This window comes from Oncorhynchus nerka, linkage group LG15 (genome assembly GCF_034236695.1).
Source record: "Oncorhynchus nerka isolate Pitt River linkage group LG15, Oner_Uvic_2.0, whole genome shotgun sequence".
Taxonomy (NCBI): Eukaryota; Metazoa; Chordata; class Actinopteri; order Salmoniformes; family Salmonidae; genus Oncorhynchus; species Oncorhynchus nerka.
In genome coordinates, this window is record NC_088410.1 from 17,461,433 (window position 1) to 17,486,676 (window position 25,244).

Here is a 25,244-nt window from a genome sequence, read left to right on the forward strand (position 1 = left end):
ACAAACGGAGCTATTTCGCCTACAAAAATAATATTTTGGGAAAAAAAATGAACTTTGGCTATCTACCTGGGAGTCTCGTGAGTGAAATCCAAAGTTCAAAGGTAAACGATTTCATTTGATTGCTTTTCTGATTTGTGACAAGGTTGCCTGCTGCTAGCAAGGCATAATGCTATGCTAGTCTGTCGATAAACTTACACAAATGCTTGTCTAGCTTTGTCTGTAAAGCACATTTTGAAAATCTGAGATGACAGGGTGATTAACAAAAGGCTAAGCTGTGTTCCAATATATTTCACTTGTGATTTTCATGAATAGGAAGATTTATGTCCGTTGCGTTATGCTAATTAGTGTCAGGCGATGATTACGCTCCCAGACCCGGGATGGGGAGTCACAAGAAATAGTAACTGTCCAATGAAAATCACACTTTTAAAACCTGATATTAAAGTACATATTTTACACTGTATACTGTATGTATACACACATTAAAATATCCTGTTATCCATACATAGTCTAATATAGCCTGTTATCCATACATAGTCTAATGTAGAATGTTATCCATACATAGTCTAATGTAGCATGTTATCCATATGTAGTCTAATATAGCCTGTTATCCATATGTAGTCTAATATAGCCTGTTATCCATATATAATACATAGTCTAATGTAGTCTGTTACCCATATATAGTCTATTGTAGTCTATTGTAGCCTGTTGTCCATTCATATTATAATGTAGTCTGTTATCCATATATAGTCTAATGTAGTTTGTTACCCATATATAGTCTATTGTAGTCTGTTATCCATATATAGTCTATTGTAGCCTGTTGTCCATTCATATTCTAATGTAGCCTGTTGTTCATTCATATTCTAATGTAGCCTGTTGTTCATTCATATTCTAATGTAGCCTGTTGTTCATTCATATTCTAATGTAGCCTGTTATCCATATAGTCTAATGTAGTCTGTTACCCATATATAATACATAGTCTAATGTAGTCTGTTACCCATATATAGTCTAATGTAGTCTGTTATCCATATATAGTCTAATGTAGTCTGTTACCCATATATAGTCTAATGTAGCATGTTATCCATATATAGTCTAATGTAGCCTGTTGTTCATTCATATTCTAATGTAGCCTGTTATCCATATATAGTCTAATGTAGCCTGTTATCCATATATAGTCTAATGTAGCCTGTTATCCATATATAGTCTAATGTAGTCTGTTATCCATATATAGTCTAATGTAGTCTGTTACCCATATATAGTCTAATGTAGCATGTTATCCATATATAGTCTAATGTAGCCTGTTGTTCATTCATATTCTAATGTAGCCTGTTATCCATATATAGTCTAATGTAGCCTGTTATCCATATATAGTCTAATGTAGCCTGTTATCCATATATAGTCTAATGTAGTCTGTTATCCATATATAGTCTAATGTAGCCTGTTATCCATATATAGTCTAATGTAGCCTGTTATCCATATATAGTCTAATGTAGTCTGTTATCCATATATAGTCTAATATAGCCTGTTATCCATATATAATACATAGTCTAATGTAGTCTGTTACCCATATATAGTCTAATGTAGTCTGTTATCCATATATAGTCTAATGTAGTCTGTTACCCATATATAGTCTAATGTAGCATGTTATCCATATATAGTCTAATGTAGCCTGTTGTTCATTCATATTCTAATGTAGCCTGTTATCCATATATAGTCTAATGTAGCCTGTTATCCATATATAGTCTAATGTAGCCTGTTATCCATATATAGTCTAATGTAGTCTGTTATCCATATATAGTCTAATGTAGCCTGTTATCCATATATAGTCTAGTGTAACATGTTATCCATATATAGTCTAATGTAGTCTGTTATCCATATATAGTCTAATGTAGCCTGTTATCCATATATAGTCTAATGTAGCCTGTTATCCATATAGTGTAATGTAGCCTGTTTTCCATATAGTCTAATGTAGCCTGTTGTCATTATATAGTCTAATGTAGCCTGTTATCTATATAGTGTAATGTAGTCTGTTTTCCATATAGTCTAATGTAGCCTGTTGTCATTATATAGTGTTACGAATCCCTTTTGGCCCGACAGTCTAGGGGGGATGGTATTGAGACCCGTAACAACTCATGCAAATTCTAATAGTGACAAAGTAAAAGTGAGAACAAAATAACCACGACAACTGAAATCTACCGTCAAACTCAGGGTTTATTTGTAAACACACAGTATTGGGGGGAGCAAGAAAAGGGGCTGAGCTGGACCCAAGGAAAGAAATAAGCATCCAAAACACCCCTAAGCTAGACTAGCCTATTTTAACAGCTAACTAACCAAAAATACAGTGGATGGTCCGCCCAGTTCTAACTAGTGTATTTAACAAAGTTTACCTACGGGTAGTGTATGCCCATGGGCGACTTGTCTTGGTTTCCCCTTTTCCCACCAGCAAACAAACACCATTACCAAAAACAATACTCAGAGGTGATGACAAAGTGCTATGGAGGTGCTCAAAAAAAGAGAGGTCAATAAAAAAAAGAGAGAGTGAAACAGAGAGACCAACAGACATGGCATTTACAGAGAGATTGAGCTGTAGAGCAAACAACTAATGGGGTTTTTAAACCAAGGGAAAGGAACTGTGATTGGGTAGGAAACAGGTGGAGGTGTGTCTTCTGATTGATGATTGGTGACTGATTGCGAAGTGATGATTTTCACCTGTGAGGAGAGAAAAGAAACACACACACAGGATACACACACAGGATACTTGTATCCGTAACATATATAATGGTTACATAAGCATATATATATATATATATATGTTATGTTATATATGTTATCCATATATAGTCTAATGTAGCCTGTTATCCATATATAGTCTAATGTAGCCTGTTATCCATATATAGTCTAATGTAGCCTGTTATCCATATATAGTCTAATGTAGCCTGTTGTCAATATATCATCTAATGGTTACATTATGCATATATATATGTCATGTTATATATGTTATGCATATATAGTCTAATGTAGCATGTTATCCATATATAGTCTAATGTAACATATTAACTATATATAGTCTAATGTAGCCTGTTATCCATATATAGTCTACTGTAGCTTGTTATCCATATATAGTCTAATGTAGCCTGTTATCCATATATAGTCTAATAGTTATCCTAATGTCTAATGTAGCCTGTTATCCATATATAGTCTAATGTAGCCTGTTATCCATATATAGTCTAATGTAGCCTGTTATCCATATATAGTCTAATGTAGCCTGTTATCCATATATAGTCTAATGTAGAATGTTATCCATATATAGTCTAGTGTAACATGTTATCCATATATAGTCTAATGTAGCCTGTTATCCATATATAGTCTACTGTAGCTTGTTATCCATATATAGTCTAATGTAGCCTGTTATCCATATATAGTCTAATGTAGCCTGTTATCCATATTTAGTCTAATGTAGCCTGTTATCCATATATAGTCTAATGTAGCCTGTTATCCATATATAGTCTAGTGTAGCATGTTATCCATATATAGTCTAATGTAGCCTGTTATCCATATATAGTCTAATGTAGCCTGTTATCCATATATAGTCTAATGTAGCATGTTCAGTCAAAAAAATGATTTACTTTTACCCCACAGTTTCGTGATATCCAATAGGCAGTTATAGTCTTGTCTCACCGCTGCAACTCCCATACAGACTCGGGAGAGGCGAAGGTTGAGAGCCACGCGACACAACCCAAACAAGCTACACTGCTTCTTAACACAACGCCCGCTTAACCTTGAAGCCTGCCACACCAACGTGTCAGAGGAAACACTGTGACACACACGGCCCGCCACAGGAGTCGCTAGAGCGAGATGGAACAAGGACATCCTTGCCGACCAAACTCTCCCCTAACCCGGAAGACACTGGGCCAGTTACTCGCCGCCCGATGGGTCTGCCGGCTGCGACAGAGTCTGGACTTGAACCAGCTAGTAACTGTGATGCAGTGCCTTAAACCACCTCGCCACACGGGAGGCCCAGACCAAGTTGATCCTGATGTGTTTCATGATGATTTACTTTGTATTGCTGTCAGACATTATTCCACATGTTATATTAAATAATACCATATTGTTCAGGGTCATGATATTGCTTGTTTTATTATTTTAAAAAAATATTACATATTTAGATACATGAAAGATTTTGTGTGGATCAGTGTCAGTACAGGATAAACATCATACCAGCATCATGTTGTAAATAATACATATTTTTTTACAATAAATACATTCATGAATTATGAATACATTGATTTGTGACTATTTCCAATTTGATGTTATTTCTGCCTATTGGACACATGATGGCGCCATTGAACCACATAGCCAATGAGTGGCTCGGCTGTAGGCTCGTCAGACCTGCTACATTACTGTCAGGAGATAAACTGTCATAGAAAAAAAACACTCATCACTCAGACACAAATACAGTAGGACACACAGACTTAGTTATATGGATGTCAGGGTTCACTTTGAGTCCGTTGTTCTGTAGATCAGTGAGCTGAACACATCTCTTTCACACAAGAACACAGTGGATAAACAGAGCAGCTTGCCTTGGCCTTGTCATAATGACAGCTCACTGTTGTCTGTTGTTTCTAGCTAGCTAATGTTGATAGCTAAATGACAGCTAACTAACTAGCTCACTAGTTAACTATGGGGTCTTGCTGTAATTCAGTAGCAGCACATCATTGGGGCGGCAGGGTAGCCTAGTGGTTAGAGTGTTGGACTAGTAACCGGAAGGTTGCAAGTTCAAATCCCCGAGCTGACAAGGTACAAATCTGTCGTTCTGCCCCTGAACAGGCAGTTAACCCACTGTTCCTAGGCCGTCATTGAAAATAAGAATTTGTTCTTAACTGACTTGCCTAGTAAAATAAAGGTAACATTTTTTTTTTTTTTTATCATATTGTTCACAATCCAGTACATTCAGAGTAGCTGTGTGATGCACAAAAAATGCTTGTTTATTTCTGAATAACAGCAGCTTCATGTAGCTAACAAGCTAGCTGAGATCACTAATTCACTCAATTCAAACGCCAGTTCAACATAAGTCCCAATAACAGTATTTTTACGTGCGTGACTGTTTCATTCTATATATATTTTTTACATTTTCTACCATCTATTTTGTATATTTTCATCAGACTAGTAGGGACATTTGAAGCCTGGAAGCTGCAGTAATGTTGAGATGTCAGTAGGGAGAGCTCTAGTCTAGAACACTGGAACCAAAGAAACTCCCCTTTCATCTGTTCTGGAACCTTCAGTACCAGCTGATGAGGAGTGATGGGAATGGGTCACATGTTGTCTCTTGTAAAACATGTAGGTCCACTCCTCAAATAAAGAAATGTAACTACAGTATTCTGACTTTAGACCAATTTCTATTTAGATACAGTAACATCCCTTATGTGACATGTTGTTCCTGCATGTTAATGACCTGACTAGGCTACTTTAAAATGTGTCAACCACAGAACTCACACTTAGGCTTCGCTTGCTTCTACTAATACTTACAGTAGACTACGTCTTGTTTCCACGCAGTGACAGTAAGTTGACTCACTGTACAAGACCTCTCCCCTTCACTTCACTCTGTAAGTACACTTGACAATATCTTGAAATATAGTTTTAGTTTTGATGTTTTTAGCCAAACATCACATGACTTACTGTATCTTTGTACTTATTGGTTTATTTTGAACTGTGTTTTGGTTGTTACATCAGGGCCTATATTCATAAAATGTCACAGATGGTCCATATAATTATGACCTAAAAGGCTAAACTGATCCCAGATCAGCTCTCCTACTCTGATAAACTTTGTGAAAACTGACCCTTGACTGTGGTTTCATGTGTGTAGTTTAGGTCAGTTTATTCAGTTGCATGTTTAAACCATGATCAGTTGTAATGGGGTGAGTGACTGGTTGCCGGGAAGTCAGGCGCAGGAGAGCAGAGATGGGTGACAACAGGAGAACTTTAATATACACCCTGGCCCAAGGGCACAGGCGAGGCAGCACAAAGCACAACCACGGTAACATGAACCAGCTTAAACACAACAAACAAACCTGGGTTTGAAACAAACACCTCCCGAACAAGGAGAGGGACCGACTTCGGCAAAAGTTGTATCAACAGTAGAGTAGAGTATAGCAGTAATACTCAGATCTCCATTCAATAGGGTCATGTTCCCTGTCAAAGTATAACAGTGTCAAGTATAAATGTGTGTGTGATCAAATCAAATCACATTTTATTGGTCACATAAATAATGGTTAGCAGATGTTAATGAGAGTTTAGCGAAATTCTTGTGCTTCTTGTTCCGACCATGCAGTAATAACCAATGAGTAATATAACAAATTCACAACTAACCTTATACACACAAGTGTAAAGGAATGAATAAGAATATGTACATATAAATATACGGATGAGCGATGGCCGAACGGCATAGGCAAGATGCAGTCGATGGTATAGAGTACAGTATATACATATGAGATGGGTAATGTAGGGTATGTAAACATTATATAAAGTGCCATTGTTTAAAGTGAGTAGTGATACATTTATTACATCCAATTTTTAATTATTAAAGTTGCTAGAGATTTGAGTCAGTATGTTGGCAGCAGCCACTCAATGTTAGTGATGGCTGTTTAACAGTCTGAGATAGAAGCTGTTTTTCAGTCTCTCGGTCCCAGCTTTGATGCACCTGTACTGACCACGCCTTCTGGATGATAGCGGGGTGAACAGACAGTGGCTCGGGTGGTTGTTGTCCTTGATGATCTTTTTGACCTTCCTGTGACAACGGATGGTGTAGGTGTTTTGAAGGGCAGGTAGTTTTCCTCCGGTGATGAGTTGTGCAGACCTCACTACCCTCTGGAATGCCTTGCGGTTGTGGGCTCTCGATTGTGCAAAAAGTTGTAAAGTCTGTAAAAGTTGAGTGTTTTTGATGACAAGACTAATTTTTCCAGCCTCCTGAGGTTGAAGATGCGCTGTTGTGCCTTCACCTCGCTGTCTCTCCAACTCCATTCTCCTATAACCCTCCTCGCAATGCTCCAGCGAATCCCAGGCGGGTTCCGGCACTCTCCCTGGGTCGACCGCCCACCTGTCTATTTCCTCCCAAGTCGTATAGTCCATACTTCGCTGCTCCTGCTGCCTGTCACCACACCGCTTGGTCCTGTTGTGGTGGGTGATTCTGTTAAGGTTAACCTACAAAAAAAACCTAGACAAAAACCACCACATAAATAACCCATGTCACACCCTGACCTGACCAAAATAATAAAGAAAACACAAAATACTAAGACCAGGGCGTGACAATACCAACATGTTTCAACCCGATCACCATAGTCCCTGTGCCCAAGAACACTAAGTTAACCTGCCTAAATGACTACCGACCCGTAGCACTCACATCTGCAGCCATGAAGTGGTTTTAAAGACTGGTCATGGCTCACATAAACACCATTATCCCAGAAACCCTAGATCCACTCCAATTTGCATACCGCCCCAACAGATCCACAGAGGATGCAATCTCTGTTGAACTCCACACTGCCCTTTCAGACCTGGACAAAAGGAACACCTATGTGAGAATGCTGTTCATTGACTACAGCTCAGTGTTCAACACCATAGTGCCCTCAAAGCTAATCACTAAGCTAAGGACCCTGGGACTAAACAACTCCTTCTGCAACTGGATCCTGGACTTCCTGACGGGCCTGACGGGCCGCTCCTCAGGGGTGCGTGCTCAGTCCCCTCCAGTCCCCTCAGTCCCCTCCCCCATTCTCATCGAAGGGGCTGTAGTGGAGCAGGTTGAGAGCTTCAAGTTCCTTGGTGTCCACATCAACAACAAACTAACATGGTCCAAGCACCCCAATACAGTCGTGAAGAGGGCATGACAAAACCCATTCCCCCTCAGGAGACTGAAAAGATTTAGCATGGGTCCTCAGATCCTCAAAGAGTTCTACAGCTGCACCATCGACAGCATCCTGACTGGATGCATCACTGCCCGGTATGGCAACTGTTCAGCGTCAGACTGCAAGGCACTACAGAGGGTAATGCGTACGGCCCAGTACATCACTGGGGCCAAGCTTCCTTCCATTCAGGACCTCTATACCAGGCGGTGTCAGAGGAAGGCCCAGTACATCACTGGGGCCAAGCTTCCTTCCATTCAGGACCTCTATACCAGGCGGTGTCAGAGGAAGGCCCAGTACATCACTGGGGCCAAGCTTCCTTCCATTCAGGACCTCTATACCAGGCGGTGTCAGAGGAAGGCCCTAAAAATTGTCAAAGACTCCAGACAACATAGACTGTTCTGTCTGCTGACAAGCGGTACCGGAGCGCCAAGTCTAGGTCCAAGTGGCTTCTAAACAGCTTCTGCCAGATAGTTGTTGGGGGGGCAGGGGGAGGTGCTCATTTTGGAAGTGCGCTGCTCTTTTGACGGCTACATGGAGCAGGCCTTTATAGAGAATCTACTTAAATACCAGCCCCTCATGGTGCTTGGACAGCCTGGTTGGAGGTGCTAGCTGGGGGCACTGATATTTGTCAGTCTCAGCCACTCTCACAGGCTTGCAGTGTGTAGTCTCCAATTTGCGGGCCTGATGGGCAGCTATCATTGGCAGTCCAGCTGTTTTGAAAAGGAGGTGTTTTCTGTACCCTTAAGTGCAATGCATTCAGGGACCTTTAAAATGTTACATTTGATTGGTGGATTCAAATAAAGTACTTAAAATGTGTGTGTGACACAGTGGGTTTATCTGAGGGCCCTTTAGGACCAGACTGATAGGGAGTAGGGTTGACATCTATACTGTGTAGGATGTGTGTTTTAACTTTTCTACATATATTCTACATCCAATGCTGCCGCTCCAGTTTCAACTGTTCTGCCTGTGATTATTATTATTTGACCGTGCTGGTCATTTAGGAACGTTTGAACATCTTGGCCATGTTCTGTTATAATCTCCACCCGGCACAGCCAGAAGAGGACTGGCCAACCCACATAGCCTGGTTCCTCTCTAGGTTTCTTCCTAGGTTTTGGCCTTTCTAGGGAGTGTTTCCTAGCCACCGTGCTTCTACACCTGCATTGCTTGCTGTTTGGGGTTTTAGGCTGGGTTTCTGTACAGCACTTTGAGATATCAGCTGATGTAAGAATGGATATAAATATTCATTTGATTTGATTTGATACAATGATAGAGGAATTTTAGATTCCTCTATGCTTTAATTTCCAAAACCAATTAGCACTCATTTCTAAATTCATTAATGAATTGTAAGTTCATTAATTATGCATGAAATAGATTGAGACCAGTCTTAAAAGCCAGGTAAGAGCGTTTAATTCCAGAGAGTACTGAATGCTTACACACATTTCCACAGGTTATAAACTGAAAATGACGTCAGCATTTTCCAAACGTTCCGTTTCACAAACAGAGGGCCCCTCTAACTTTCAAGCCTCCGCGTTATCAGCACGAAGTCAAGGCCAGTCAGCATAAATCAACATTCCCGACCATTTGGAGATGGCCCGTTCCCACCACCTGGAGATTTGTACAACTGAATGAACTAAGGAACTGACCTATTATTGTTACTAACTCCTGACTACATTATATACAATTGGGAAAGGGAGCAAGAGGGATAACTCACATGTACCGTACATTATAGCATTTGGACTAGTCAGTTTCTGATTGGAATGTATACATAATTAGTCATTTCAACCATATTTTCCTCTATCATACAACCAGCTCTCTAGACTTTGAAACATACTCCATGGGCCTTATGGGCCTTCCCTACAGATGGTGTGTGTGTGTGTGTGTGTGTGTGTGTGTGTGTGTGTGTGTGTGTGTGTGTGTGTGTGTGTGTGTGTGTGTGTGTGTGCGTGCGTGCGTGCGTGCGTGCGTGCGTGCGTGCGTGCGTGCGTGCGTGCGTGCGTGCGTGTGTGTGCGTGCGTGTTTGTGAGTCACTTGCTGTTTAGACTCACAGCTTTAGGGTAGAAGCTATATTGAACCTGGTGGTCATTCTTTATGCTGCTGTACCTGGCTATCATTGAGCGAGTCTTTAGGCTGCTGTACAGCTTGATGGACCGTAGAGGATTGAACATTTATCCTCCTATATTTGGGGTTCTGAGAATAAAACAGCTTCAGAACAATCAATGTGAAAAAAATGTGTTCACAGTACAACAAACCTGTTGAATAAGTGATTGATGATCTTGATGTTAATGATGTTGATGTGGTTTATAGCCACGATGATGATGATGATGATAATGACTATTGTATACATTAGGAGTTTATTTTTGCATCATACAGCATATTTTCTTAAGTTGACAGACGTAGACAGACATGCAACACATCACACACAGTACATACATACATAGTGCAGTAGACTTACAGACAGACAGTATTCACATAGACAACCATATAGCACAATACAACACAATACAATATGAGCCTGGTTCATTTTCAGTAATGAGGTCCTGGAGCCCATTTACAGTTTATACTTCAATGTATCAGGTGGAGTTATTCACCAGCTATAGAGTGAGTTGTTGTTTATGTTTCTAAGACTGCAGGGTGGGAGATGCAACAATGTCCTTGAGAACAGCAGGAAGTGTGTTGGTGGTCTTTCTCTGGTCTGTGGCAGGTATGGTCTCATTCTTATCTTTTAGTTGCCCGGTTTGTCAAACTACAGTTGTCTTTCTCACCTCACTGAGTAAAGCTTTAATCTGTGGTTTCCATTCACAGTAAACCAAAGAGTATCTATGTATCAATTCAGCAACTATGGAACAAAGTGTTAGTGTGAGTCACAAGACCTTGCATTTAATGTAACGTCCTTGTGATGTCTAACTGTGTTTCAGTGGCACTGGGGCAGAATGGCTGGAGTGTTACATACACCACTCAGAGTATCTGTACCTTGAAGGGGTCAACAGTGGAGATGTCCTGCTCTTACACATATCCCAGAGGTTATATCGTCACAACAACCTTGTGGTTCACTGAAATGTATGATGTGGATAATTATGTGAGTCTGAGTGATGACCCAGACTACAAAGGACGTGTGACGTACCGTAAGGATAAAGAGAATGGTCACACCCTGACAATCACAGACCTGAGAGAGAGTGACTCAGCTACGTACATGTTCAGATTTATAACAAATCAGGAAGGAGGGAAATATTTTGGGAGCCCTGGAGTCACTTTGTCTGTTACAGGTACAGTGATATTATATATAGTATTGATGTGTTTAATCACTCTGTCTGTTACAGGTACAGTGATATTATATATAGTATTGATGTGTTTAATCACTCTGTCTGTTACAGGTACAGTGATATTATATATAGTATTGATGTGTTTAATCACTCTGTCTGTTACAGGTACAGTGATATTATATATAGTATTGATGTGTTTAATCACTCTGTCTGTTACAGGTACAGTGATATTATATATAGTGTTGATGTGTTTAATCACTCTGTCTGTTACAGGTACAGTGACATTGTATATAATCCTAATCTGTTTAAGAGGTTCTGGAAAATTGTCTTGATTTGTACAGAAATAATATAATGAATATGAATGTATGGTATAATAGGAATGTCTGAATTGATGATTTGAGAACGTCCACTCCTGCCTCATTTGAACTAGACAACAGGTCATTGATGGTTTTAATGTTGTTTTCTACTCCAGACGTGCAGGTGAAGGTGACCACTACATTGTTGTCAACAACACTGACCTGTAGCACCACCTGTACTCTGACTGACAACCCCAACCCCACCTACATCTGGTACAGGAACAGTAAGATTGTACAAGAGGACTCCTCCCCCTCATACACAGTCCAATTTAAAACTGAAGACAGCTTCTACTGTGCTATAAAAGGCATTAATTCTAATGCAGTGTGTGAGTGTGGCTAATACACTTTTAAAGTCTGTCAAAATCCTCCAATACATCATTGGTCAGTGTTGATGTTTAGTGAAACAGACATGAGATAGAGCTACTATTCCATTTAGATTAATGGTGGTTGATGTTTAGTGAAACAGACATGAGATAGATCTACTATTCCATTTAGATTCATGGTGGTTGATGTTTAGTGAAACAGACATGAGATAGAGCTACTATTCCATTAAGATTAATGGTGGTTGATGTTTAGTGAAACAGACATGAGATAGAGCTACTATTCCATTTAGATTAATGGTGGTTGATGTTTAGTGAAACAGACATGAGATAGAGCTACTATTCCATTTAGATTAATGGTGGTTGATGTTTAGTGAAACAGACATGAGATAGAGCTACTATTCCATTTAGATTAATGGTGGTTGATGTTTAGTGAAACAGACATGAGATAGAGCTACTATTCCATTTAGATTAATGGTGGTTGATGTTTAGTGAAACAGACATGAGATAGAGCTACTATTCCATTTAGATTAATGGTGGTTGATGTTTAGTGAAACAGACATGAGATAGAGCTACTATTCCATTTAGATTAATGGTGGTTGATGTTTAGTGAAACAGACATGAGATAGAGCTACTATTCCATTTAGATTAATGGTGGTTGATGTTTAGTGAAACAGACATGAGATAGAGCTACTATTCCATTTAGATTAATGGTGGTTGATGTTTAGTGAAACAGACATGAGATAGAGCTACTATTCCATTTAGATTAATGGTGGTTGATGTTTAGTGAAACAGACATGAGATAGAGCTACTATTCCATTTAGATTAATGGTGGTTGATGTTTAGTGAAACAGACATGAGATAGAGCTACTATTCCATTTAGATTAATGGTGGTTGATGTTTAGTGAAACAGACATGAGATAGAGCTACTATTCCATTTAGATTAATGGTGGTTGATGTTTAGTGAAACAGACATGAGATAGAGCTACTATTCCATTTAGATTAATGGTGGTTGATGTTTAGTGAAACAGACACGAGATAGAGCTACTATTCCATTTAGATTAATGGTGGTTGATGTTTAGTGAAACAGTGAGATAGATCTACTATTCCATTTAGATTAATGGTGGTTGATGTTTAGTGAAACAGACATGAGATAGAGCTACTATTCCATTTAGATTAATGGTGGTTGATGTTTAGTGAAACAGACATGAGATAGAGCTACTATTCCATTTAGATTAATGGTGGTTGATGTTTAGTGAAACAGACATGAGATAGAGCTACTATTCCATTTAGATTAATGGTGGTTGATGTTTAGTGAAACAGACATGAGATAGAGCTACTATTCCATTTAGATTAATGGTGGTTGATGTTTAGTGAAACAGACACGAGATAGAGCTACTATTCCATTTAGATTAATGGTGGTTGATGTTTAGTGAAACAGACACGAGATAGATCTACTATTCCATTTAGATTAATGGTGGTTGATGTTTAGTGAAACAGACATGAGATAGAGCTACTATTCCATTTAGATTAATGGTGGTTGATGTTTAGTGAAACAGACATGAGATAGAGCTACTATTCCATTTAGATTAATGGTGGTTGATGTTTAGTGAAACAGACATGAGATAGAGCTACTATTCCATTTAGATTAATGGTGGTTGATGTTTAGTGAAACAGACATGAGATAGAGCTACTATTCCATTTAGATGAATGGTGGTTGATGTTTAGTGAAACAGACATGAGATAGAGCTACTATTCCATTTAGATTAATGGTGGTTGATTTTACAGTTCTAAATACTGACACCATTTCATAATGAGAAGACTAACTTTCACGATGTTCTCCAGACGGCACAAAGAACTGTTTAAGTTGCCCTGTTTTTCAATTGACAGATATTTCTACAATGTCAATGTCATAATGTTATTCTGCTGGTCTGTTTGGCGTAACTTTACAAAGTTGTCTTTCACTCATTGAGTGATGTGTATCTGTTGTTCCCATTCACACCCAACTCAGTAACTATGGCAACAAAGTGTGGAAAAACCATCTTGTTAGTGAAATTTAATAAATGTGTTGTGTGACTGTGTGTTTCAGTGGTAATGGGTCAGAATGGCTGGAGTGTTACACACACCACTCAGAGTATCTGTGTCTTGAAGGGGTCAACAGTGGAGCTGACCTGTTCTTATACATATCCCAGTGGTACAGTCACAACAACCCTCTGGTTCACTAAATGGGGGACTGGTATAGAACCTAAAGATCTAGGTCAGGACCCAGAGTATGCAGGTCGTCTGGAGTATCATGGAGATAAGAAGAAAGACTGTACCATGACAATCACAGACCTGAGAGAGAGAGACTCAGCTACGTATTGGTTCAGACTATTAACAGATCAGGAAGGAGGGACATATACTGGCAATCCTGGAGTCACTCTGTCTGTTACAGGTACAGTTACATTCAATGTAGTTAAACTGTTGAATTCCATTTAGTTCAGGATAAATGTCTTGGTTTGTGTTTATGTCTGTATAACATAGGATTTCTTCCATCTTTGTATTAGAGTGATAAGTCGGTGATAAAGGGATTTACAGTGATATTGTTTTTCTCAGGTCTTCAGGTGAAGGTGACTGGTGGACATCAGGATAAGACACTGACCTGTATCACCACCTGTACTCTGACTGACAACCCCACCTACATCTGGTACAAGAATGGACAACATCTAGATGAGAGCACCTCCCCCCAGTACAAAGACCCAGTCTCCAGTAACTATGAAGACAGTTACTCCTGTGCTGTAAAAGGCCACGAGAATCTCCACTCACCTGCAGTGTGTAAGTGTGGACTTTTTTATACAAAAATGTCATATAAATACAATTTTGTTCAGGTCTCATCAATTAATATGGATCATTATTTAATAATGATGGTTGTCACAAATGTAAACTGTTAATGTTTCGGCCGTGAAAAGAGGACCAAGGTGCAGCGTGGTGAGCGTACATTTCTTTCATTTAATAAAAATGACGCCAAACAAAACAAGAAACACTACAAAAACAAACCGTGAAGCTAAAGGCTATGTGCCCTAAACCAAGTCAACTTCCCACAAAGACAGGTGGAAAAAACGGCTACCTAAGTATAGTTCTCAATCAGAGACATCGATAGACAGCTGCGTGCCATGGATCGTCGCTGGAGTCTTCGTGCCATGGATCGTCGCTGGAGGCTTCGTGCCATGGATCGTCCCTGGAGGCTTCGTGCCATGGATCGTCCCTGGAGGCTTCGTGCCATGGATCGTCCCTGGAGGCTTCGTGCCATGGATCGTCGCTGGAGGCTTCGTGCCATGGATCGTCGCTGGAGGCTTCGTGCCATGGATCGTCGCTGGAGGCTTCGTGCCATGGATCGTCGCTGGAGGCTTCGTGCCATGGATCGTCGCTGGAGGCTTCGGGCCATGGATCGTCGCTGGAGGCTTCGGGCCATGGATCGTCGCTGGAGGCTTTGGGCCATGGCTCATCACTGGGGGGAGGAGACGTATGGGCAGTCTGGTACGTTGAGCTGCCACAGGGCTCACCAGGCCGGGGAGACATACAGGAGGATTAGTTCTAGGCGCAGGCACAGGACTCACCAGGCTGGAGAGACATACAGGAGGCCCTGTCCTTCTGGGGACAGGCACAGGATACACTGGGCCGTGGAGACACACTGGAGGTCTTGAGCGTAGAGCCTGCACAAACCATCCTGGCTAGTTACCTTTGCCCAGCAAAGTTGGGGCACTGGCACAGGACACATGGTGCTGTGCAGACGCACCGGAGACAGTGCACAGAGCCAGCGCAGGATATCCCGGGCGTAGAGACGTACTAGCTGCCAGATGCGCTGAGCCGGCATCCTCCAACCTGGCTAGGTGCCCACTCTAGCCCGGCTGATTTGGGGAGCTGGAAGGTAGCGCATGGGGCTGTGCACGTGCACTGGAGACACCGTGCGTTCCACCGCATAACGCGGTGCCTGACCAGTACGACGCTCGCCACGGTAAGCACGGAGAGTTGGCTCAGGTCTCCAACCTGACTCAGCCACACTCGCCGTTCCCCCCCAAAACATTTTTTGGGGGCTGCCTCTCAGGCTTCCTTGCCAGCCAAGTCCCTTCGTAACGCTGCCGCTCTGCTCTTGCTGCCTCCAGTTCGTCCTGTGGACAGCGATACTCCCCAGCCTGCCTCCAGGGTAACTTACCGTCCAGGATCTCCTCCCAAGTACATGAATCCTGGACACGCTACTCCTCCTTACCACGCTGCTTGGTCCGTTGTGTGTGGTGGGAAGTTCTGTCACGGCCGTGAAAAGAAGAGGACCAAGGTGCAGCGTTGTGAGCGTACATTTTCATTTATTTAATAATATTGACGCCGAACAAAACAAGAAACACTACAAAAACAAACCGTGACGCTAAAGGCTATGTGCCCTAAACAAAGTCAACTTCCCACAGAGACAGGTGGAAAAAAGGGCTACCTAAGTATGGTTCTCAATCAGAAACAACGATAGACAGCTGCCACTGATTGAGAACCACACCTGGCCCAACACCAAGAAATAGAAAACATAGAAATAAAAAAACTAGAATGCCAACCCTAGTCACACCATGGCCTAACCAAAATAGAGAATAAAAGCCTCTCTATGGTGGGCGTGACAGTTAAACTTGTTTGTTTTTCTACTTCATAAACAACATCAGTGTATACTGGTAGATATTGTAATGAAAGATTTATATAAGGTGTTATATTGTCTTCTTGTATTTCAGGTCAGAAGTGTTGGAGTGTGACTTACACCCATCAGAGTATCTGTGCCTTGAAGGGGACAACAGTGGACATATCCTGCTCTTACACATATCCCAGTTACCATGAGATCAATAAAGCTCTCTGGTTTACTAAATGGTCTGGTATGGACACTGAAGATCTGAGCTCAATGCCAGGGTATGAGGGTCATATAGAGTACCTTGGGGATAAGGAGAGTGACTGTACCCTGAGAATCACAGACCTGAGATTGAGTGACTCTGCAGGGTACAGGTTCAGATTCATAACATCTGGAGGAAAGTTTTCTGGCTCACCTGTCTCCCTGACTGTCTCAGGTAATCTGTCACACATCTCACATATATTACAGTAATTACCTTATTAAGGGCAGTCATACAGACACAGTGGTGGTATGTGATGGAAAAATACCAAATGTAGTATTTCACATAAGAGGACATATTTCACACTGAACAAAAATATAAACGCAACATGTAAGGTGTTTGTCCCGTGTTTCATGAGTTGAAATAAAATATCCCCAAAATTTGCCATACGCACAAAAACCTTTTCGCTCAACTTTTCCATCCACCTGACAGGTGTGACATATTAAGAAGCTGATTAAACAGCATGATCACAACACAGGTGCACCTTGTGCTGGGGACAATAAAAGGCCACTCTAAAGTGTGTAGTTTTGTCACATAACACAATGCCACGGATGTCTCAAGTTTTGAGGGAGTATGCAGCTGGCATGCTGACTGCAGGAATAGACACCAGAGCTGCTGCCAGAGAATTTGATGTTAATTTCTCTACCATAATTCATCTCCAACGTCGTTTTTGAGAATATGGCAGTAGTTCCAACCGGCCTCACAACCGCAGACCACGTGTATGGCCAAAATCAACACCCTGATCAACTCTATGCAAAGGAGATGTGTCGCGCTGCATGAAGCAAATGGTGGTCATACATACTGGTTTTCTGATTCACGCCCCTACCTTTTTTTAAGGTACCTGTGACCAACAGATGGATTTCTGTATTCTGAATCATGTGAAATCCATAGATTAGGGCTATAGTAATTTATTGAAATTTCAAGGACTGATCACCTTATTTGAAATATAACTCAGTAAAATCATTGAAATTGTTGCATGTGTGAAACAAGCTTTTCGCTACACACAATCATTTCGCTACACAGGTTAACATCTGCTAACCATGTGTATGTGACCAATAAAGGTTGATTTGATGTTGTGTTTATATTTTTCTTTGTGGTATTAAATAGATAAGAATAATAACAGAGTTATGTTGAAAACTAACTTATATGCCGGGTGACATGGCTGAATGTATGACGCCTAAAACAGGCCAGTCAAGTTCTTCCACACCGATCTCGACAATCCATTTCTGTATGGACCTCACTTTGTGCACGGGGGGCATTGGAAAGAGTCTTCCTCAAACGGTTGGAAGTTGGAAGCACAGAATCTTCTAGAATGTCATTGTTTGCTGTAGCATTAAGATTTCCCTTCACTGGAACGAAAGGGCCTAGCCCGAAAACATGAAAAACAGCCCAGACCATTATTCCTCCTCCACCAAACTTTACAGTTGGCACTATGCATTCGGGCAGGTAACGTTCATTTAGCTCATGAAACACTTTACCTGTTGCATTCATATTTCTGTTCAGTGTAGTTGAAACAAAGACCTGAGAGAGACTGTCATGTATTATCTATATAATAGTTGAATCAGATCCAGGAGGGCAGTATGACATGGAGTTACTCTGTCACAGGTAATACCATGTAAATACTAGAGTAATTCAATACAAATGTGCCTCATCAATCTACGGACTAACATCATTTGAATTTGACAAAATGAATAGTTTTACTGTAGGTTAGTTCAACATATCTTGATTTGTGTTTATTCAGTATAAGGGTCAGGATGATAGTCTGTACAGACTGTAATAGGACTGGCTTGAATCATTTCTTCAGAAGAGAACTCAATAAATTCATACAGTATTTTCATGTGTTGTATTTCTCTCCAGATCTTCAGGTAAAGATGACATCTTCACTGTTTTCAAGACAGGTGACACTGACCTGTATCACCACCTGTACTCTGACTGACAACCCCACCTACATCTGGTACAAGAACGGACACAAAGTAAAGGAGGACACTTCCAGCCTGGACTCAGACTCCTTTAGTGATGCAGACAGCTACTACTGTGCTGTAAAAGGCCATGAGAATCTCCACTCTCCTGCAGTGTGTGAGTGTAGATTCCACTAGAGTATTCCTCCTCATTAGGCTATATTCATTCATGTTGGTGAATTACACATCTGAAACACTCATCACACAGAAAGATCTGAGGAAAGAACACAGAAAACACTATATTGTCATGTTATTGTTTAAGGTGTCCGTGGTCAGAAGTGTTGGAGTGTGACTTACCCCCATCAGGGAGTCTGTGCCTTGAAGGGGTCATCAGTGGATATATCCTCCACATATGACAGTGGTGATGCTACGATCACATCATCACACTGGTTTAGTTCTAAACAGAGTTCCAGCTGGAAGGATGAGTTGATCCCTGAGGACCTAACCACAGACTCAGGGTATGAAGGTCGTGTGGAGTATGTTGGAGAGAAGGAGAGAGGTCACTCCACCCTGAGAATCACACATCTGAGAGAGGAGGACTCTGCTGAGTACAAGTTCATATTCAACACACAAACCTCAGGATGGGGGTACAGCTTCCCTGGAACAACTCTGACTGTCACAGGTAACACTGCACTCACAACCTTCAGGTGCCTGGTGATGCAACATTTTGGTAACTTTCCCCAAATTCCAGAAATCCTGGTTGGAGGATGAATTTGTTCTGATTCTGGGAATATTGTGTAAACATGGGGATTTTGGGAGAGTTAACAGAATTGTTGAACCCTGTTCCTGCCACAGTGACAATGCAGCAGTGGGTGGATGAATATCTTAATGTATGATTTTACATTGATACAATAGGAACCTTCTGTGTAGGAAAGTCTTTGTTAATTGTAACAGACATCAGGCGATTCAGCTTTTTAATTATGTTTTTTACTCCAGGTCTTCAGGTGCGGTTTAAGGATCCGTCTTAGGGCTAGGGGGCAGTATTTTGATGTCTGGATGACAAGTGTGCCCAAAGTAAACTGCCTGTTACTCAGGCCCAAAAGCTAGGATATGCATATAATTGGTAGATTTGGATAGAAAACACTCTGACGTTTCTAAAACTGTTACAATAATGTATGTGAGTATAACAGAACTGATATGGCAGGTAAAACCCTGAGGAAAATCAACCCAGGAAGTGGGATTTTTTTGATGTGAGTGTGTTTTCCATTGAATGCCTATTGACTATGTAATGGGTTAGGTCCCAGATTGAAGTTCCTACGGCTTCCACAAGATGTCAACAGTCTTTAGACATGGTTTCAGGCTTGTTTTCTGAAAAAATAAGAAGAATGGGGCCTTTTGGTCAGGGGATCATGGAATCATGCAGTACTGGTTTGTGCACGTGACTGTGTGTGCGCTCTTTGTTGTTTTTCCTTTCTATTGAATACGCTATTGTCTGGTTGAAATATTATCGATTATTTAGATAATTGACACCCTGAGGATTGGTTATAAACATTGTTTGACCGGTACTATTAGGATGTATTCGTCTGCATGTTTTGACCACATTTGAGCCAGTGGATTACTGAACAAAACGTGCCAACAAAACTGAGTTTTTGGGATATAAAGAGGGACTTTATCGAACAAAATTGCCATTCATTGTGTAGCTGGGACCCTTGTGATTGCAACCAGATGAAGATCTTCAAAGGTAAGTGGTTCATTTGATCGATTTTTCGGACTTTCGTGACTTCTATACTTGGTTGGAAAATGTTTGTATGCTTTTGTAAGCGGGACGCTGCCCTCAGATAATTGCATGGCTCTCGCAACAAAGCGGCTGGATTAACAAGAATTTTTAAAAATTACCGATGTATAACACTTGTATTTTCATGAATGTTTATTATTACTATTTCTGTCATTTTAATTTGGCGCTCTGCAATTTCACCAGATGTTGGCCAGATGGGACGCTAGCTTCCCACCTTGCCCTAAGAGCTTTTAATGATGTTTTTACTCCAGGTCTTCAGGTGCGGATTAAGGATCCAACCAACATCATAGAGGGAAAGGGGATTTGTCTGTTCTGTGAGTCCATATGCTTTCTGCAGGACAACCACTCTTACATCTGGTACAAGAACGGACAACGTCTGATCAGGCATGAGACCAAGTACCTGTACCTAAAGCCAGTCAGCAGTGAGGATACAGGCATATACTCCTGTGCTGTAGAAAACTATGAGTATCTCCGCTCTCCTGAAGAGGCTCTCACTGTCAGATGTGAGTATGTGGGATATAATTCTAGAACTATACACTGAGTATACAAAACATTAAGAACACCTGCTTTTTCCATGACATAGACCAGATTTCCACAACTGGTGGTCTGCAGGCCAAATTTGCCCCCACTCAAGTTTTCTGAAGAAAACATTTACATATTTTGTTGCATTATACAATGTGTACTCTGACCTTTTCTGTCATCCTCTTTACCAGATGGCCCAAAAGTCACCTCAGTATCAGTCAGTCCCTCTGGTGAAATAGTGGAGGGCAGTTCAGTGACTCTGACCTGCAGCAGTGATGCCAACCCACCTGTGGACAAATACACCTGGTACAAGAAGAACGTAACCTCACCAAAAGCATCAGGACAGAGTTACAACATCACTAACATCAGCTCTGAGGACAGAGGAGAATATTACTGTGAAGCTGAAAATAAATATGGACGTCTCAACTCTTCTTCTGTGTTTGTGGACGTTCAGTGTAAGTTCACCTACTCTTCATCTATTCATTGATAATCACGCAGGTCAACAACAACAAATAATCATTAGTAAAGTAACACACTTATCATACCATATGACATAGAATTAATGGGAATATCATTAGTAATATTACACACTTATCATACCATATGACATAGTATTAGTAATATTACACACTTATCATACCATATGACATAGTATTAGTAATATTACACACTTATCATACCATTTGACATAGTATTAGTAATATTACACACTTATCATACCATATGACATAGTATTAGTAATATTACACACTTATCATACCATATGACATAGTATTAGTAATATTACACACTTATCATACCATATGACATAGTATTAGTAGGCCTGTATTTAAATAATTGTTTTATTTTCTTCTTCCCTGGTTTCTTCTATGTTAAATCTCCACCTTGCATTTAAAATCTCAAGATACTACAGCATTGTTTCTCTGGGTTCCTGTGATGGGGGTGGGGGCTGTCCTGACTGTTGGAGCTCTTCTTGTCACCATCTACTGCTATATGAAGAGGTGAGAGAGCCATTTACATGAACTCTATTCGGAACATATCAACTTCTAGAGGTCAGTAGAGAGCAGAACTCACTCTGTCCCTCATTACAGGAGACACACAGGAGGAAGTGATGACACAGCAGACAGACCGGTAATATTGTCAACAACCAAAGCTATTTCAATCCCAATGCCACAGACATAGACAGTAAGTGAATGGATTAATGGATTTGTGCTCTATACAGTATTGAGAGTATTTGTGTTTCTCTCTCTCTCCCTCTCTCCCTCTCTCTTTCTCTCTCCCCCCCCCCCAAACAGAGTGTCCATCCTGACCCCAACAGTGACATGTACACATCTCTGAATATGAAGACCAGGTCACCAGAGTATGACACCCTGGCAGTAAGTCTCTTATAATGCAGTCTGTGTGTCCGTGTACATACAAGTGTTAGAGGGAGGGGTTTGTAAAGTTCTCATTCAATGTGTCTCCTTTCAGAATGTGAGGGACTTCGCAGTGACACAGCCCTCAGATACATGCTGAGCCCTCCGATTATGAGAACTTAAGAGAACCACCACAGAACCTGGACAGAAGAGAACCACCACAGAACCTGGACAGAAGAGAACCACCACAGAACCTGGACTGAAGAGAACCACCACAGAACCTGGACTGAAGAGAACCACCACAGAACCTGGACTGAAGAGCAACAGCATCAAACCAAAGCTAGGCCTCACAATGTTATTCTCTTACTATGATATTGCTTTTTAATCTAGAAGGTTTGAGACAATGAGCTTTAACTTTTGAGTAAATGCTGGAATTGAGATTGTTCTCCTAATGATAAATACAGTATGTGCACTACCGTTCAAAAGTTTAGGATCACTTAAAATGTCCTTGTTTTTGAAAGAAAAGCAAAATAAATTGTCCTTTAAAATAGCATCTAATTGATCAGAAATGCAGTGGAGACATTGTTAATGTTGTAAATTACTATTGTAGCTGGAAAATGCAGATGTTTTATGGAATATCTACAAAGGCGGACAGAGGCCCATTATCAGCAACCATTACTCCTGTGTTCCAATGGCACGTTGTGTTATCCAAGTTTATCATTTTAAAAGGTAAATGAATCATTAGAAAACCATATTGTAATTATGTTAGCACAGCTGAAAACTGTTGTGCTCGCTGATTAAAGAAGCAATGAAACTGGCCTTCTTTAGACTAGTTGAGTATCTGGAGCATCAGCATTTGTGGGTTCATTTACAGATTCAACATGTCAACTTATCTGTTTACTATCTGTAGATTGTATTGATTATCTTTTTTATGGAGTTTTGCCAATTCTAGATTTTTATAACATATAAAGTATTGGCTTGTCTTCCTGGAGTTGTTCCTGATGTGTTAAAATATGTTTTACTTTGTATTGCTGTAAGTCATTACTGGTCATTTTATATTTTATATTATGTAATACCATATTGTTCAGTGTTATGATATTGCTTGTTTCATTATCACATAATTAATAATGACGTATTTTAGATACATTGAACACAGTATAAGCATCATGTTGTAAATAAGCTCAAAGGGAGACAATAAAAAGACAACAAATAAATGGATAATTTTGTTAATTTACATCTAATCATAACTACATCCATTCAGCTTGTTTCTTGTATTTCTGCCCATTGGACACATGAGGGGGCCATTGGACCACATGACTATGAGTGGCTAGACACACACACACACACACACACGTCTAGATCTTGCCAGATTATTTCCCAGTAGTTCAGACATTGTATGGGTGTGTTCTTGTTTCTTGTGGATGACAGTGTGTGTGTATGTGTGTGGTAGGGGTATGTTGCTCCCTAGACCATTGAAGGAGTACTCAAATTTAAGTTGTCAACCAGATTTTCTAGGTGGCAAAGATCTGGACTATTTCTACTTTGATCTCATGTCTTGTATTTCTTTGGGAATGGTTTGTCCTCCTAATGGTGTCTGGAGCTCTACCCGTCTGCCCTATCAGATGCTCAGAAGTCCATCCAACTCGCCCCTGAATGGACAAAGGGATACTTCCTCAAGGGGAGTGCACTGATGGGGTTAAAGGTCAGTGTCTAAGCTCTCTACTGTGAACGTGGACATTGCTGACTGTGTGTGTGTGTGTGTGTGTGTGTGTGTGTGTGTGTGTGTGTGTGTGTGTCGGTGAAATCTGACCATCAATCTCTTCTCCCTCTCCCCACTCATCTTATCTCCCCCTCTCTTCCCCCTGCTCTCTCTCGCTGCATCTCCCCTCTCCCCCATCCTCTCTCTCTCCCTCCCCTCTACCTCCTCTCACCCCCCCTCTCCTCCCATCCCTCCCCTTTTCTCTCTCCAGCTGTATGGTGAGGCAGAAAGGGCCATGGATCAGGTGATAAAGCTGGATCAGGACTGAGATGAGTCCTCCACTGAGGTCTTCAACTGCAAGGTCCTGCAGCTCATGATGAGGGGAGACAGGGGTCAGGCTCCGGCATAATGGAGTTGGTGGTAGTAGAGTTGGATAACTCAATGTGTCCGAGGTTTTCTGTCTCTCCTCCCTCTCAGGACTCTAGTGGTGGACCTCTCCTCCTCCCAGGACTCCAGTGGTGGACCTCTCCTCCCCTCAGGATTCTATTGGTGGACCTCTCCTCCTCCCAGGACTCCAGTGGTGGACCTCTCCTCCTCCTAGGACTCCAGTGGTGGACCTCTCCTCCTCTCAGGACTCTAGTGGTGGACCGCTCCTCCCCTCTGAACTCCAGTGGTGGACCTCTCCTCCCCTCAGGACTCCAGTGGTGGACCTCTCCTCCCCCCTGGACTCCAGTGGTGGACCTCTCCTCCCCCCAGGACTCAAGTGGTGGACCTCTCCTCCCTCTCGGGACTCCAGTGGTGGACCTCTCCTCCCTCTCAGGACTCTAGTGGTGGACCTCTCCTCCTCCCAGGACTCCAGTGGTGGACCTCTCCTCCCCTCAGGATTCTATTGGTGGACCTCTCCTCCTCCCAGGACTCCAGTGGTGGACCTCTCTTCCTCTCAGGACTCTAGTGGTGGACCTCTCCTCCCCTCTGAACTCCAGTGGTGGACCTCTCCTCCCCTCAGGACTCCAGTGGTGGACCTCTCCTCCCCCCTGGACTCCAGTGGTGGACCTCTCCTACCCTCAGGAGTCTACTGGATGTGTATGTTTAACTCTATATCATACCTGGGTTGTTAGTGTGACTCTAGACCATGCTAGCCCACTGAGCTAATGTGTGGACATTAGCTCCTGTTAACTGACATGAATCTCCAGTTCATCTCATCATTACAGACCAGGTTAGTTCACTGAAATCACACCCAGTCTGTTGTTGA

At 41.4% G+C, this 25,244-nt stretch overlaps 1 protein-coding gene across 2 annotated transcripts; it reads left to right on the forward strand.

The window, feature by feature from the left end:
* Positions 1-5,538: 5,538 nt before the first annotated feature.
* LOC115126655 (B-cell receptor CD22-like) lies at positions 5,539-23,523 on the forward strand. 2 transcript variants are annotated; one of them, XM_065001144.1, is made up of 15 exons: positions 5,539-5,600; positions 10,516-10,593; positions 10,808-11,155; positions 11,625-11,834; positions 13,918-14,262; positions 14,424-14,642; positions 16,574-16,900; positions 18,581-18,799; positions 18,944-19,303; positions 20,668-20,919; positions 21,130-21,393; positions 21,843-21,939; positions 22,030-22,069; positions 22,234-22,314; positions 22,409-23,523. In XM_065001144.1, the coding sequence occupies exons 2-15, from the start codon at positions 10,539-10,541 to the stop codon at positions 22,451-22,453; spliced, it is 2,862 nt and encodes a 953-aa protein (XP_064857216.1). In that variant the 5' UTR covers positions 5,539-5,600; positions 10,516-10,538; the 3' UTR covers positions 22,454-23,523. The 2 variants fall into 2 exon arrangements, with proteins under 2 accessions (XP_064857216.1, XP_064857217.1); XM_065001145.1 differs by having other exon boundaries at positions 21,852-21,939.
* Positions 23,524-25,244: the final 1,721 nt, after the last annotated feature.